The following is a 15,291-nucleotide window of genomic DNA, read 5'->3' on the forward strand; positions in this document are numbered from 1 at the left end:
TTCCTGAAAGATTCCCCGTGATGCTGAGTCCCTTGCCTCCCCCGGCAAGCTGCTCAGATGCTTAATTACCTTCTCTGCTAGAAGACTGTCTCTTATTGTAAGGCTGAATTTGTCTGACTTTCAGTTCCAGGCACTGGGCCTTTGGGTAGGCGACTGAAAAATCCCCCACATGCAACGAACTGTCAGACATGACTTTCGACAGAAATCTTTTGTCTCGTTTTCTAGCACCTGGATGAATTTCGTGTCTCTCTTTTAAACTTTCTCCACTGCTTCCCCATCTCAAAGTGGAATTGAACCCAACAGTACCTGACAAGGAGGGGTGCATGGAGAAGATGTCTGCTTCATCTCCTTGTTCCCGCACAGGATCACTTCTGTCCTTTCTGTTACAGAAGTCAATTTTGCCCTGAAGTCAATCTCCCCGGGTACATTTTGGGTCACAGCTCCCTGGAGCAGAGCCTGTAGGTCTGCATGCAGACCTTGCACTCTCCAAGTTCAGATGCGCTTTCTGGCTCTTGGATGCACTGGGATAACTTCTGGCTGGGCTGTGACTACTTGGCTATTAAGCAACCTTCCCAGCCTGCACACGAGTGACTCCTGTGTGTTAACAACTTGCCATGCTGAAAAATCAAATGCTTCTTCTGCTTTTGTTTACTGCATCAATTCTCACCTGGTCCGCAGCCTTCAAAAGGATGTTTGTGTCACCTAGGTTGATCATGCAAATATTCAACAGCACTGAACCAAGAACTGACCCTTGCAGACACAGCTACTAATGAAGACATGCACCGGTATTTACCTTTTAGCAGCTCCCTTTTAGCTTATCTACAGCTGTCTACGTTTCAAAGCTTAGAGCTCATATTTACTCCCATTGATTTCTCCCTTTACGCTTCCTTTGTAGACTGCTATTTGTGCTTTATTGCTTCTTTCTTTTCTTTTTTCTTTTTTCTTTTTTTTTTTTAAGGAAAATGTGGTGGTGTTTTTTCTTTACCTTGCTAAAACAATGTTGTTGTTTTTCCCACTGATGTTGGCAGAATAGTGGCTTTCTGAGCATCCACTTACACCTCCATGGATGATTCCAAGTCTTTTTGGTTTGGTTTTTTTTTTTTTTTTTTAATCCAGCTGTTGTTAAGCAATGCAAACCTTTTCCATATAATTCTTTCATAAAAGGAAGGTAAGACCCAGAAGGAAAGGTGAAAGATTTTGCCAATGCCTGTAGATTTGATGGAGGTTTAGATAGGGAAAGATTTCCCTTGCCCATGGGTGCCAGAAGGGCTGGGAGCATCCTGCTGCTGGGCTACCACTCTACTACCAATTCCTTCATAGTAAACTTAGAGCAGCATTTTCAACTGCTGGTTGTGGGGACCTTTTACTTATTTAAACACCCAGGTCTTTTCCTGCTGCAGAAACACCAGGAACCCCTGTGTATTTAGACATTCAGTGTCCAGGGGAGTCCTACAAAGGGTTTGGCTTTCCAGGGAGCAGGAGCACAGATATGGGACATATCTCCTCCCTTATTGCCTCTTCTGACGGCCAAATCTCCTAGGGCTGCCAGATTTATTAGAGTATTTGTCCAGGCATAGACATTTAGACATCGACATCAAAGGTTTGGCCTCTTTCTCTTTGCTTTTGATCCTCAGAGAATGGAGATATACACCAGTGCCTCCAGTAGTGAACTAGACAGGATCGTGTGCTGCCCCATGGATATGCTGTTACAGGCAACTGTGCCCCTGCCTAACACTTACTGCAGTGGGAATTAAGCCAGCCTTTGAGAGGGAAAACAGGTGTTTGGTTTTTTTTTGAAAACATATGAAATGGGCTCTGTTTCCTCATGTCAGGGGCAGAAAATGGGTCCAGGACCATTTTAATGCTGGGATAGATAAAGCTTTTTAAGTCCAGTGTCTTTAGGGGTCTGTGTGGTTCATAAAGTGGTCTAATTCCTGGATGAATAAATGTAGAGTGGTTGTGAGGCGAGCTCAAAGGGCAGAGGATGGGGTCCATCTCTGGTATCTCTGATGTCATTTTAAAGTAATGAGGCCAACTCCTTCTGCACTGTGTACACTAAACCTTGTACCACCAGTGACAAATGCATTCGGATTCGCTGCTCTGCAAAAGTCCCTTAGTCCCCTTTAAAACATCTCTTTCCCCTCTTCTTTCCAGGAACAGCACTGTTCTGAACTCCAAAGTCATCTCTGTGACTGTGAAGCCATTTCCCCGGTCTCTCCTCACCCCCCTGGAAATCGAATTCTCCCACCTGTACAACGTAAGTCTTTCCTGGAAACCTGCACCATCCCGCAGCTGTGTTTGCTTCTGCATAGCAGGAATTTTTTGGTGCAAGGAAGGAGGCTGTTTCGCTGGGCTTCTGAGACTTCTTTGCCAATGCAGAAACCTTCAGTGTCCCTTAAAGCAGGCTGCCGAGGCACTTAACTGCCACCTTGAGATTAAGCTGGTGTTGGTGTCCTGTTGTTTCTCGCTACCAAGGATGCTTTGCATGGGTCAGCCTTGCAAACCTTGCCTGCTCTGTGCTCCTGGCTCAGGCATTGCCAATGCAGGAGGAGAGTGACAGCACTGCTTGCACAGGGAACGCTTGTCCCATCTTCACACTGTTTTGCTGTGGGCATGATCATGGGAGAAGAACTGTGCTCTCCTTAAAAGATAGGCTATAACAATGATCTTCCTTGAGGAGGGAAAGAGGAAGGAGAAAGGTTGTTTCCATTAATACTTGCAATGTTCTTTGCAGTCCTCAGATACAAATGGAGACATGAATATTACTGTTGTGATCACTGCTTTAAAAGGTAGCTGAATATCCCCTCCAGATTCTCCTGCTCAACCCTAAACACATATATGTGATGGACATTTACATACCCCAAGGCTTGTTCTTCTTGTGGGTTTCAGATACCCTCCTGAGGCTCTGCAATATGAATATTAGATCCGTCATGTCTTTGCTTTGGACTTTCCTGGAAGGATTTTCCAAAGCAGTCTAAGATAGCTGCAGCTGGAGTCAGTGGTAAACCTCTTCCAGGGGACTTTAAACACAACTGACCACCTCCTGGAGGGCTGTGGTTCTTCTGAGCACTGTGTCCCAAAAAAGCACATGCTGTATTTGATCCACTTTCCAGAAGGGAGCAGCAAAAGGATTCTGTGTGAAAGAAGGAAAAAAGAAGAACATCAGTAGGTTGAGTCAGGAAAGGTGCAGAGTCAAATCCTTCTACAGTGGTGTTGATGCAGAACAAATTGAGGCCCATTTTATTCTTGCCTTTCAAGCCAAGGGTGAAAGAAGCTATTCCAAGGACAGATCTGTGACTGCCCGTCTGGTGTATCACAGACACACCGTGCTTAGTGTAGTGGAAGCTGTTCTACAGGACCTTCATCTTTCATTCTAGTCGCTTCAAATACCCCATAAACAGCATGGTACTGATTTTCTTCATTTTTCCCTTTCTTCTCTCCTGGCAGGGAACCACCAACCAGACCTGCATCCTGTGGGACGAAACTGATGGGTGAGTTCTGTGGGTTTTTCTTTACTTTCACAGGCCCATTTGCTTTTTGGGTGAAATACCACAGTTTTAGCAGTGATGTGTCAGTCTGTCTCAGCCCTTGCTCTCTCTACTCAGTTTTTTCTTGTGTCCACCTTCATGGCTGGCAAAGTCCTTCACCCTGGTGAGGAGTGCTTCTTTCTTCACGCAGATGCATCCCTTCTTACTGCATGGACTTTTAGTGTCAGTTGAACTGGGTCTTATATTTTAAGATGTGCAATCAGATGTTGTCAGTGTGGTTCATGAAGGGCCCTGTGTGCTGGGAGCATCGTATGCCCGTACCAGGGAAACATCTCTGTGTCTGAGCAGAGATGTTCGTGGGTTTTTCTGCTCACAGGGAAGAGTGTTTGCATTTTCCTTTGATGCTTTGGATTGCATTTTGCAAAAGTGACCTCTTATTTTGACTCTTCTGATTTTGGATTTTCGCACATAAGGAATACGTGAACTGAGACCCAGGACTGTGGAGTCATTCACAGATTGCCCTAAATTGAACTCGACATAGCAGTGCTTGGCTCTCTTCAGTGCTCACCCCAAATTGTGCACCATAAGGAGAGTAATGCAAAATCAGAGCCCACTGTTGCAAATATGACCTGCAGTGGTGAAGTATGTGTTGTGCTGCTGTGACACAGTAAAATGATTTCTGCCAGGATTCCTGCAGTGACCGGTGCTGTTCAGGAGGTGTTGAATGATCTGATTGTGGTCAGCAGGGAAAACAGAAATCCCAAGTTACCACAAAGAGTCGGGACCATAAATCCCATATGGGATGTAGTTGTCAGAGTGTGCATCTTAGGAAAAAAAAAAAAAGCACACTCTGAAAGTGTGGTCTTAAATCCTGGTGAGGTTGACAAGGATACGAAGTGTTTGATTTAATGGTGTTTTTACTTCATTGACTTTTGTATCTCAGTTTGAGAACCAACCTGACTTCTTTTCTGCTTGCAATCAGTTTCTCTCCTTGAGATCTCATGCATTTGGCACATACGTCTGCATTTATTATTATTATTTATTATTATTATCTGCAGTGTCTGAAAAATGATTCTATTCTTCTCCTTTTATGCTCCATTAAGTAGCATATACACACATAGGCGGGCAACATATTTGCAGTCAGCTTACCGTTCTTGTTGGTCTGTGATTAATTTTGCATGTGTGAGTGGATCGAAAGCAAAGCTGAAGAACCCAAAGGGACTCCCTGCTTGTGAAATCACACCCATGTTATAGCCCAGGGCAGAACTAGTCCCTCTGGGTTGTGGTGAAAATTGCTCCCACATTGGAAAATGGTTGGGTTGCAGGAGCCCCTTGTGTGCCATGCTGACCTCACATGGCAGCATACAGGTGAACCTTCATGAAATTAGTAAAATGGGATTTTATCATATTACCTATGTGCCAGAGAGCAGACAGAGTCTGTAGGTCAGCCCAGAGTAGAGGGTTGTGCATAGGTGGGCAGACTCAGGAGGAGGCTTGGATAGGAGCTGACCTTCTCTGCTAAATCTGTTGTTTCTCCATGCTGGAATGGGATTAAAGCACTTGTATACAAATCCATTTTTTTGGCAAATAAAGGCAGAAGTTGGAACCAACGCCCCCTTTACTGCACACACCATCTTGTTGTTCTTGGCTTTCTAGATCCTAGAGAGAGAGTTATGTCCAGAAGGACGGAGGTGTTTCCCTGCCATGCTCAGAGCTGGTTTTAATTAGCTGTATTCTGAGCAAGCAAAGAGAAAAATCCAGTTTGCACATGGTTGGATCTGAGGGAGAGTGATGGCATTCAGTCTGGGTACATATCTGTCAGAGCTGGCGCTGAAAAGCACCTGGTACGAGAAAGATGAAGGGTTGCCTGGTGCTGAACGTGGCTTGAGAGGCTTGAATGCCATTGCTGATCTGGAGGTGAAACAGTCCCCAGTTCAGCATAGTCACCTCTGCCTTGTCCTGGGAAGTCTGGCTGCTCCATATACTTGCTCCCAAGGCTTGGCAGCTTGTTTGGCTGCCTGTTGTCTCTCTGGGAGTGCAGGGTGTTAGGAATGCTTTCGGGTTTTAATCCTTACATCTTCACAGCGTCAAAGGATGGGCTCGTAGCTAAGAGTTGAGCAGGCAATTTCTTGGCACCGATGCTGCGGTTCAGTTGTCAAGGATGGTTTCCAAAACCCCAGCAGATTGGTTGCGCAAATGTTGCTGCTAAGACTCTGCTTTCTGTATGTGTTGGGGTGTGTGTGCACGCCTGCAAGTGTTTTCAACCAGCATTTGCAATCTCAAACAGTTGAAAAGCCCAAAATGATGATGTCAGCAGATTTTGCTGGGGGATGTTCCAAAGCTACATCCGATCCGGTGAGTTCTGGCAACAGGAGCTGCCAAGCTGTTTGCACAACATTTTAAAACTGGTTTGCTACCTCTACTGTCTCCTACAAAAGTCTAATGAAAGGCAACTATGCAAACCCTATTCTCCAGGCCTGAATGCTCACCTCAAACTTCAACAGCACTCTGGAGCTGCCAAGGGTTTTACATCACAGTTTTGGATAATTGTTTCCTGCTTGGAGCAAGGATTTTTAGGTTACACCCTGGACCTGTTGCCTGCGATGTGGTAGAGATCATGAGTGGTGACTCTGAGCGAGGAAACCCTGAGGTTCAGCCACACGTATGTGGTTCCTCTCTTTGCTCCCATCTTCTTCTTCATGCCACCCCTCTCTTTAAATTGGAGGTTTTCCCACTGAGCAGTCTCATAAGATGGTTGTGCAAGTGGGTGAATCTCAGGAAATGCCATTTTGCAGCTCTGACCAATTGAATGGCTTTACAGCTTCATTTCCCTGCCTGCTACTCACCCTGTACAGCCCAAACCAGCCTGCCATGGTGTTGCTTGCTCAGAAGACACTGCTGTCTCTTAAGCTTGCTCTTTTGCAGTCTCTCCATGCTCCAGCTCCAAGGCTGGCTGGCCAGGGGGACCTTCCCTGTGTTTACAGTCATCTATCTGAGGCTGCGGATCTTGGGGATCCAAACTCCACCTGATTCCAGTGAACCAGCCTCTGGATTTAACCCCTTGCAGCTGATGTGACTGAGCAGGTACAGAGGCAAGGAACTCGAAGCAATCCTCACATGAGAGCTCCTGCCTGTTACTGCAGCCACCTGAGCTTTCAGTCCCATCCAAAACATGTCACAGCCCTTTAAAGACCACTTAAAATCCATGGGCCGTGAAGGGTTGAACTGTAAAACTGCAATTAGAACAGACAATTATCATGTGGCCATGTGCTTCCTCCAAGACAGAGTTGTTGAACACAGCACTTAAAAAAAAAAAAAAAAAAAAAAAGGAAGAACCCCTGAGTGTTCATTCATTTGCATTTAGATAGATATTTAAGCTTGTAATATTAATAATGGATTTTTGATTTATTAATTCCAGCCCCTTTGAGTGACTGTTAGATTTGTGGGTGGCACCTCTTCATCTCTACTCTTTTCCTCTTGCCCCCAACTCCTCATGTCATGAAATAAGAGGGGAGAAGATCAGGGACTAATTTCTGTTGTGTTGGGTGCTGCAAGTATGATTAATGAGCTTAACACTGGCTGGGTAAATTGAAAGTTGAAATCAGAGAATGTTTTGGGATTCTCTGGCTCTCCTCCAAGGATATTCATCTGGAGTAATTATTAGCTTCTTAGCCCTGCTGAAGTTAAAACCCAGGCAGGATCTGGTCTCCTACTCCCTCTTTCTCCTGCTGGGACAGGACAGAGGGAGTTGATGGATGCAGTCGTCTTATGTGCTTTGATGTTCTTGTGCATCACCAAATTTGCATTTCTCGCCTGCCTTGCTCTGGTGCGCAAGAGGGATGCCATGTGGCAAGGGGTATGGGGAGACAGTTGCCAAAGTTTGTTGTTAGTGGTGGCAGCATTGCTTCATGTCTGCAGCAGAAGACGTGGGACTAATTGGTGTGACAGAGCAGTCCTGCTGCCCCATGGGGCTGATGAGTCTGTGTACTCAGACCTCCAAAGCTGGGTTTTAGCGTTCTTTGAGCGTGAGATCAGGTCAAGTGATGAAGACTGTTGTGAGATGAAAAGGAACAGTCGCAAGCCATGAAGCGTCTGGAGAGATGATATGAGACTAGACTGACTGTCTGATAGATGGACCCACAGCCACAGGGAAATGCTAATTTTCCCCTCCAGCGTGCCCTGCCTTTGTGATAGCCCAGACCAAGCCAGCCAGCTGGGTCTTGTATTTTAGCTCATGGTGCACGAGAGAACATCGTGCTGTGCAGGTGTGAAATACAATCCTGTACATGCAGAGGGTGGGATCCAGCAGGTCTGCATTGCCAGGGGACCTCTCATCCCACAGGGAATGCTTGCTCTTGGAGGATCTGCCTGGCTTCAGCCACCAGCTATTCTCTGCTTCTCTGTCTCCAAGAGGAGCATAATAATAGCTAGACATTACAATAAGTGATCTTAAGAGGCCTTCCAAACCTTCAAAAATATTTGCATAAAAGCTTTTTGCTCTTGAAAGAGAAAGTGCCTCAGGAGTCCGTGGTTTTGATTCAAGGACACTGTTACATTCCCTTGGGAAAGATCATCTGTTCCAGTAATTAAAGCCTTTAACCTATCTAACTTGGAAAATGCAGACCTCACTCTTCAGGAAGGTGACCCATGCGCAGCAAGGTTAGGCATGGAGAACAAGACGAAGAATGCCTCAGCTAGCGGTTTAAGGCTAAATCACATCCTCCTGGCTCTGGGCTGGATCTGATGCCCAGCCGAGGTCAGGCAGAAATCTCCCCCGAGGGTTTGCAACTGCACGGAGTGGTGTTTTATGATGCTGCCAAACAAAGCAGACTATCAATCTGTCCCTGTTTGGAAACTTACAGGATCCTAAAATATAGCTCGCAGATGCGGAGGACAGTCCTGTTCATGGCCTCTTTTCAGATAGGAACCGCTTGAGGTGTAGGGTGTATATTGGTCCTTCAAGGGGATGGTTGATAGAGCTGTGTGGACCACAGCTGAACTGAAGGTGATCATACAGAATTGCAATCCGCAGGGAGAGATCCACAGTGTCATAGTAAGTTTATGAGGGTGTTTTTGTTTGTTTTGTTTGGAACAACTCAGAGGAGCCCTCCCAAAACATCCTAGAGGGAGGTATTGCCTGTCAGGGACCATAATTTTTCCATAGGGTAATTGGGCTTTTTGAGGTGGTCCAGCCATCCCATGAGTCTTGCAGTGCAGCTGCTTTGCCTGAAATTCCTATTTTCAGGGTGGGGTGTCCAGTGTCTAATCTAGAGACTCCCAAGTTGTCCGAACTCCTGACTGCATGTCCTACATGATTACAGGAAAGTCGTGCACTGATGCATGGTGCAAGGCAGCATGAGGAGCAGGACAATGTATAGGCTCCATGGGCTTCACCCTACTTGTTGAAAGCCTCTGATGCACTGGATAAAGAGAAAGGCAGGAAGTTTTCTGTGCTTTCTGGGGCTTTAATGCGATCCCAGTCTTGATGGTTACTCACTGGTTCCCTGTGGAGGGCATGTACAGTAGGTCCGTTTCTTCCAGTACTCCCCACCACCACAACAGTGTCACAGAGGAGGGGTCATAGCTATAGCATCCCATGGACACTTTTTGCTCATCACATCACCTCATCCATCTCCCAATGCCTGGCTTTTGAAGAAAAGTTTTCTAAAGTCAGGAAACAGCTTCTTTTTTCTTCTGTCCATCACCTAGTGCATTAATGGCCCTGCCAGAGCTGTAGATCAAACAGTAACACAGCTTGCCTATGCTGACAAAGACAGATGAGTCCCCCCAGATACAGATAGGAAGGGAAATCTGTTACAGCCCCAAAGCCCCATGAGAAATCAGTGCACTTCTCTCCTCTCTGGACCTATGCACGACATATTATATATTTTATATTATATATTTTCTACTGCAACACTCCAGCTGGCTTTGGTGGAGCAACATTGTCAGTGACATGCCCTTTGTGTGATCCCATGCAGGGTGTCTGCCCTGGGGTTTGTCAGTACCCCTGTTCCAGCTCCATTACCCTAACATCTTCAGTTTTAGCTGCAGCTGCAAATGCTGCCTTTCCTGAGTGCTCCTGTGGAGGTATTGAGGGAATATCTGTGAAAGAAGGCAGCATTGTGCTTGCAAAGCCTGTCCACACAGGGCCATGCAGGGAGGTTAATCTGAATATTCCCATTAGTTCCCCTGTGTTAAATCCAGTTAAAAGTACCCCCTAATTCAGCCTGTCTGACTGCACTTGCAGTGTGCAACCAGGCAGATTGAATTATGGTCCCATGAGCCCCTTTTTAGCCCTGGATGAGAGTAGACAAAACGGGGCTAATGCAGTGAAACCCAGTCACACCTCTAGAGCCTGAGGACTTAGCTTCTCTGCTCGACCTGGGCTCTGGCGCTGCTGGACGCACCAAGCACAACTGCTTCCAGGCAACTATTTTCCCAGGCATCTCCTTCACCCTCAGGCCACCTTTTCCTGGAAACACCTTGTCACCTGGACTTCCAGGGGTTGCAGGAAAGAGGTGGTCCAGTTCCGTGTTGGCAAAAAGCAGCTGGCACAAGGTCCCAGCAGACCGCAGGGCTGTGCCCATCCCCATTCGAAAGAGGAGTTGCGCTTCTTTGGCCTTTGCTGAGCTGGTGCCCAGCAGTCAGCATTGTCTGTGGGACTGAAAAAGCAGGAGCTGGCTTATTCTCCAGCACTTTTCACAGCACAGGGTGCAGGAGAAGCTGAGCAGCATGATACAGGGCTTCTGCTGCCTGCCAACAGAGCATGGTTTAATGGCTTTCAACAGAAGGGAAAGGAGGAAAGGAGAGAGGATGCAGAGGCTCTGAATCAAATGCTCCAGCTTTTTCCCTGCTTCCCTAGTAAAGGGCTCAGGAATCTGGATGGAATAAATTAATTCCCTTTACAGAACTGGCGGAAGCCAGACACTGAGATGTGGAGGATGCTCCCACTGGAGAAGGGGCTTTGGGTTCAGTGCTGTGATTCCCAACCTCAACTCAAGTGCTGAGTGTGCGCCGTGAGCCAGAGCAGCGTGGGGTTTGGCATGGCTTGTATTCCTACACGTGTGTGTGCTGTGTGCTCATATAAAGGCACATGTGCAAAAAAGGATATAAAATGGTGAATGCGTGGAACAAGTGAGTGCTGGTGCCCAAGTGTGAGTACGGACACGTGTGAGTGTGTTTCTGCGCACAATCAGGGCTGCGGGGTGTTGGTGGTGTGTCAGTGTAAACGTAAGCACACATGAGGTATGCAAGTATCTGCAAGTATAAGGCAGTATTTATATATATATTTGTGTGTTTGTATGTGGACAACACAAAAGTACATGTGCATGTGTACAAATGTACACAAGTACCCAGATGAGGCTGTTGACCCACACCATCCTTCATTTATGTAATGAGCCTCCAGCTACACGTGCATAATATATATTTAAATGCCCTCAGGAGCTATAGAGTGCTTGTGTGTGTGTGTGCAGGGGGACGTGTGCACACAAACCTCCGCACAGCATGCTGTGCGTGCCAGACTGGGGTTGCATGTTTTGCCTGCATCCCTGCCTGCTCTCTTTATTTACAGCCGTTTGCTCTGAAGCCACGATGCCCTTTACTTGTGTTCCCTTTGCGGATGGGAGGGGATAAGATTAGCAGCCACCTGCTTTTCTGTGGCCATCTGCCGTGGAGGAGCCAGGCTGCTGATGGCTTTCGGTGGCACATGGTGGAAATCCAACTTGGCCTCCCAGGTTGCATGAAGGGACTCCAGGCCTGATCCCTGGTGCATTTCTGCTGCATTTCACTTGGTGCCTGTCTGCGTGGTACCTTGTAGGTGCTGAGAATGTAATAACACAGTGTAGGCATCCGTACGTGCTGGTGGAGAGCTCTGATTCACAGCTCCAGGCCTTTAAGTGTGGGGAAAAAAATGAGGCTGAAGAAACTTGAAGCCTACCCCTGGTGTGCTCTAACGCCAATGACTCAATAGCCAACAGGGTGTAGCTTTGAAGCAACTTCAAGGCAGACTCAGGGTCATGGAGGAGAGACAAACACCTGCACTACGGGGATGCTCAGCACCCTCTGTGTGTAAAATTCCGAGTAAGGTCACTGTACCTCCATGTATGTCTTTGCTGGATTGGTTTTATTTTCCCTTTATGAGTGCAAGAAAGCCTGTCTGGATCCAGAGCAGGACTTCCCACATGGTTTTGTCTCTAAACTTGCAGATGCTATCACCAACCTGAGGATATCATGTCTGTATCCTCCGTTGTGTTGTTTGGCTTTGCTGGGAGCTGAAGGCTGCAGAGCAGCCTGTGCATGATGTGAGGAAGGTGTGTTATAACCACAAGTATCTCAAGACCGGGGTTGTCCAAAGCACAGACCATCAGCACTAGGTAGATGCTCAAGCTGATTAAGTCCTATGTGTCTCTGTTAAGAATACAAGAAAAAGTTTCCCCATCAGGCTTCTTTGCTCAACTTCCTTGCAAGACTGGGGCAAGTTCAGGTGAACTTCTTAAAATGCCTCATTTTTGAATGAATCCATGAACTACACCGGCATGCAAGCCAGCAACACAGCAGTACCCACCATAACCACAATAGATTGCTAAAATTTGGGGGGCTTAGTATCTCTTAAAATCTCTTGACAACCGTGTAGGAGTTTGTTCTTTATCTTTACTGACTGGGCTAAAGAAAACCCTCCTTGGTATTCTTAGCAGCTTTTTTGTCTGCTTTGTGAATCAGCCACAAAAAACCACCAGCACGTATTCCATAGCCCAGGCAATGGATTGCCCCACAGTGGGGATCCTAACTGGGAGGGCAGTATTGCCCCTTCTAGTCCCAGATACCTTGCAGAGCTCTCATTTTCATGACGGGAGCCCATGGGAAAAGGTCAAGGTGCAGAGACAGGTTTATGAGCCCATGTCATTGCTCAAGGGTGGGAAGAATTAATGGATGTGGGGGGAAAAGTGCTGAGAACTGGGAGACTGTGAATAAGGATGGGGAAAGTTTGCCCCTATTTTTAAAGACGAGAAAAGGACGTGTTTTCATTTTTACCTGACTGCTTGTCCACCGCCCTAGGAGATGAAATGTCCTGCTAAAACACAGCAGCGAAAAGAGGACACAGTGCCTGGGATACAGCCTTCATTTAATGATGAACTTTCTGTGTGTCTGGGCAAATCAGTGTAAGCTTTGTGCCTCAGTTTTTCCTGAGTCTACTGTGCTAATAACATCAGACAGCTCTTCTGCTCTTCTAAATGTCATGAAATCTAGGAGTGAGGAGCTCCATTAAGCGATAGTAAGTAGCAAAAATAAGTATTATTATTTATCACTGAGAACTGATTATCTAAACGTGAGCTTTATGATTGAACTGGTCATCCGTGCAAGACGAGCTCGCGTCGTGTCAGCTTTGCCCATCACGCCTTGGTTGTGTGAGCAGCAGCAAGTACCGCAACGTGAATTTTAGTTTTCACGAAGCAGAATGGGGCCAGGGAGGCTCAGGGCAATCACTGCGAGACCGAGCACGTGATGGCACGGGACACCAGCCCGTGCATCCCACCAGCTGCCTGAGTTAACGGTGGCCTCTCAGCCACGTGGCAGAGCAGATTAGCAAACGCACGCAGCATCCAGCCCGCTCTGACAGCCGTCTCGATGCGGAACATGGCAGCTTCTCCCACCGCAGGGAGAACCGATGCCTTGCAGCCGACCTGCTGCCCGATTGGGAAGAGCAGGGGTAGGCAGACCCATAGGGCAGGCAGCGCTGAGCCCTCCTGAAAGGCAATGGGGCAAAGCTCTCCCCCCAGAGAGGACAGATGCTCTTTGCCGTGACCGTTGGATTTATTGGGATCTACTTTAACCCTCAGTCAGGAGCTGCAGACAGAAAAATAACTGACGCAGCAAGGTCAGAAAGCCCCATTACATGGCATATAATGATTTTCAGACTTGTCAAGGCCCTGTCCAGGACTTTTCAAATACATTGATTCAATTACAATAATGACCCTTTGGAAGAGTCATTAATCTCCCAGAGGTGTCCTCTGCTTTAGGCCAGAGCTGCTTCTCAAGGTGGTTTAATGTTCACGTGCAACGTCGGTGGGATGGTAAGTCAGGGAGGGGAGTCGCTGCCTGCCTTTGATGGAGAGCCAGGGAATAAATTCTCTCTCTGCCAGAGCCCGGTGCCTGGCAGGGTGGCCCTAAGCCTGACCCAGCAAGAGCCCAGACCTTCCTGGGGTGAACTGTGCAGGTTTGAAGACAGTTTTTTTTCTGGTTTGGATGAGGAGTGCAGGCAGCAAAGTGGGTGGGAAGTACATCAGTTCCCCTCAGCTTCTGGTGATGTATCCAATTTACCACCAGCTAGCCAAGGGGACAAAAATTGAAAGGGTCATAATTGCATTAATGAGTTATGGGCTGTCCTCAAAGACCTAACTGCTGTCATTTGCAGGTGGGGAAGGAGAAACCGAGGGAGTGATTTATCCACTGACAGCAAGGAGGAGCACAGCTGAGCCACAACTCAGATCTCCTGCCCTCTCTTATGGCTGTGCTGGTGGCTCTGAATAAAAGTTAGCTATGTCCTGTATTGGGAGAACAGGAGCAGAGAGGAGGCAAGGATCCAGGAGAACACTACTTTTTTTAGCTGTGGATATTATTTATTTAATGGTGGTTTTAGCTCATATGTCAAATCTTAAGGAATGCTGCGCAGCCTTCAAATCTCAGCAAGGCTCCTGACAGCTTCAAGGGCACTCCACAGGATTTGGCCCAGGGATTATCAATATGCATGCGATTTTTTTTCTGATTTCGACCTTAATCGGAGGCTGGGGCACAAGTGCTGCAAAGGGCTGTTTGCAGGTCTTTTGGCTGTCAGCTGGGGTATCTTTGTCTTTGACCTTCCATATGGGTGCCAATGAAAGCTGCAGTAATGTATCACTGCTATTGGGAAGTTTGTTGTGTTCGGGCAGATCCCTTCCAGCCCATGTCCCCCATGCATCGGTCAAAACTCTGCTGGAGAGTTTGCTGACAATTAACAGCATGTGCCAAGGGCCTGTTTAGTTAGTGGTAGTGATGAGCGAGGCAGAGCACTGCAATGCAAATACCTAAAATCCAGGCAGCCTCAAGAAAAAAGTGTCTCTGGAGCTGCTCCACACATGGCAACGCAAGGAGAGCAGAGGGAGCTCCCTGTGTCTAATATTACTGCAGGATCCGGGTCCTGGCTGGGAATGTCATCCTTCAGCTGCAAAGTTACCTGAAGGGAAGGGATTTTTGATGCCTAAGGTGTAATTTACACATGCCAGCACATGGGGAGCCAGCGTGAGTGCAGTGATAGGAAAGGCTGTAGCACACACACAGCTGCAGCTGTGTTGCAGCCCTAGCATCTCTGCAGCCATTAAAGTTGCACTGATTAGTCCCAGCAGAGAATCTGCTGTCCTTCCCCAAGAGAAACAACTTAGGGTGAGGGGGGAGATTGAATGTGCTTTGACTGAGACTCCTGTAACAGGGCAGGGGAGGAAACCTGCAGCTCAGAACTGGCATTCACTCAGCATGATGGAGCAGACACACAGGAGACCCCTGTGCTCACAAAAGGAATAGTATTGAGAAGATGAATGGAATGGAATGGAATAGAATAGAATATTTTCAGTTGGAGGGGACCTATAACAATCATCTAGTCCAACTGCCTAAGCACTTCAGAGCTGTCCAAAAGTTATTAAGGGCATTGTCCAAATGCCTCGGAAACACTGACAGGCTTGGGGCATTGATCACCTCTCTAGGAAGCCTGTTCCAGTGTTTGACCACCCTCTCTGTAAAGAAATGCTTCCTAATATCAAGTCTGAAATGATGG

General features: G+C 47.2%; 1 protein-coding gene across 9 annotated transcripts in view; it reads left to right on the plus strand.

The window, feature by feature from the left end:
• Positions 1 to 15,291, plus strand: part of ADGRB1 (adhesion G protein-coupled receptor B1) — a 284,292-nt gene that overhangs the window by 163,893 nt on the left and 105,108 nt on the right. For all 9 annotated transcript variants that reach the window (XM_069780159.1, XM_069780156.1, XM_069780162.1 and 6 more), the window contains 2 exons: positions 2,155 to 2,257; positions 3,448 to 3,491. In XM_069780159.1, the coding sequence (XP_069636260.1) occupies positions 2,155 to 2,257; positions 3,448 to 3,491 (147 nt within the window). The remainder of the gene's footprint in view (positions 1 to 2,154; positions 2,258 to 3,447; positions 3,492 to 15,291) is intronic.

Source organism: Haliaeetus albicilla, chromosome 3 (assembly GCF_947461875.1).
Source record: "Haliaeetus albicilla chromosome 3, bHalAlb1.1, whole genome shotgun sequence".
In the NCBI taxonomy this organism is placed as follows: domain Eukaryota; kingdom Metazoa; phylum Chordata; class Aves; order Accipitriformes; family Accipitridae; genus Haliaeetus; species Haliaeetus albicilla.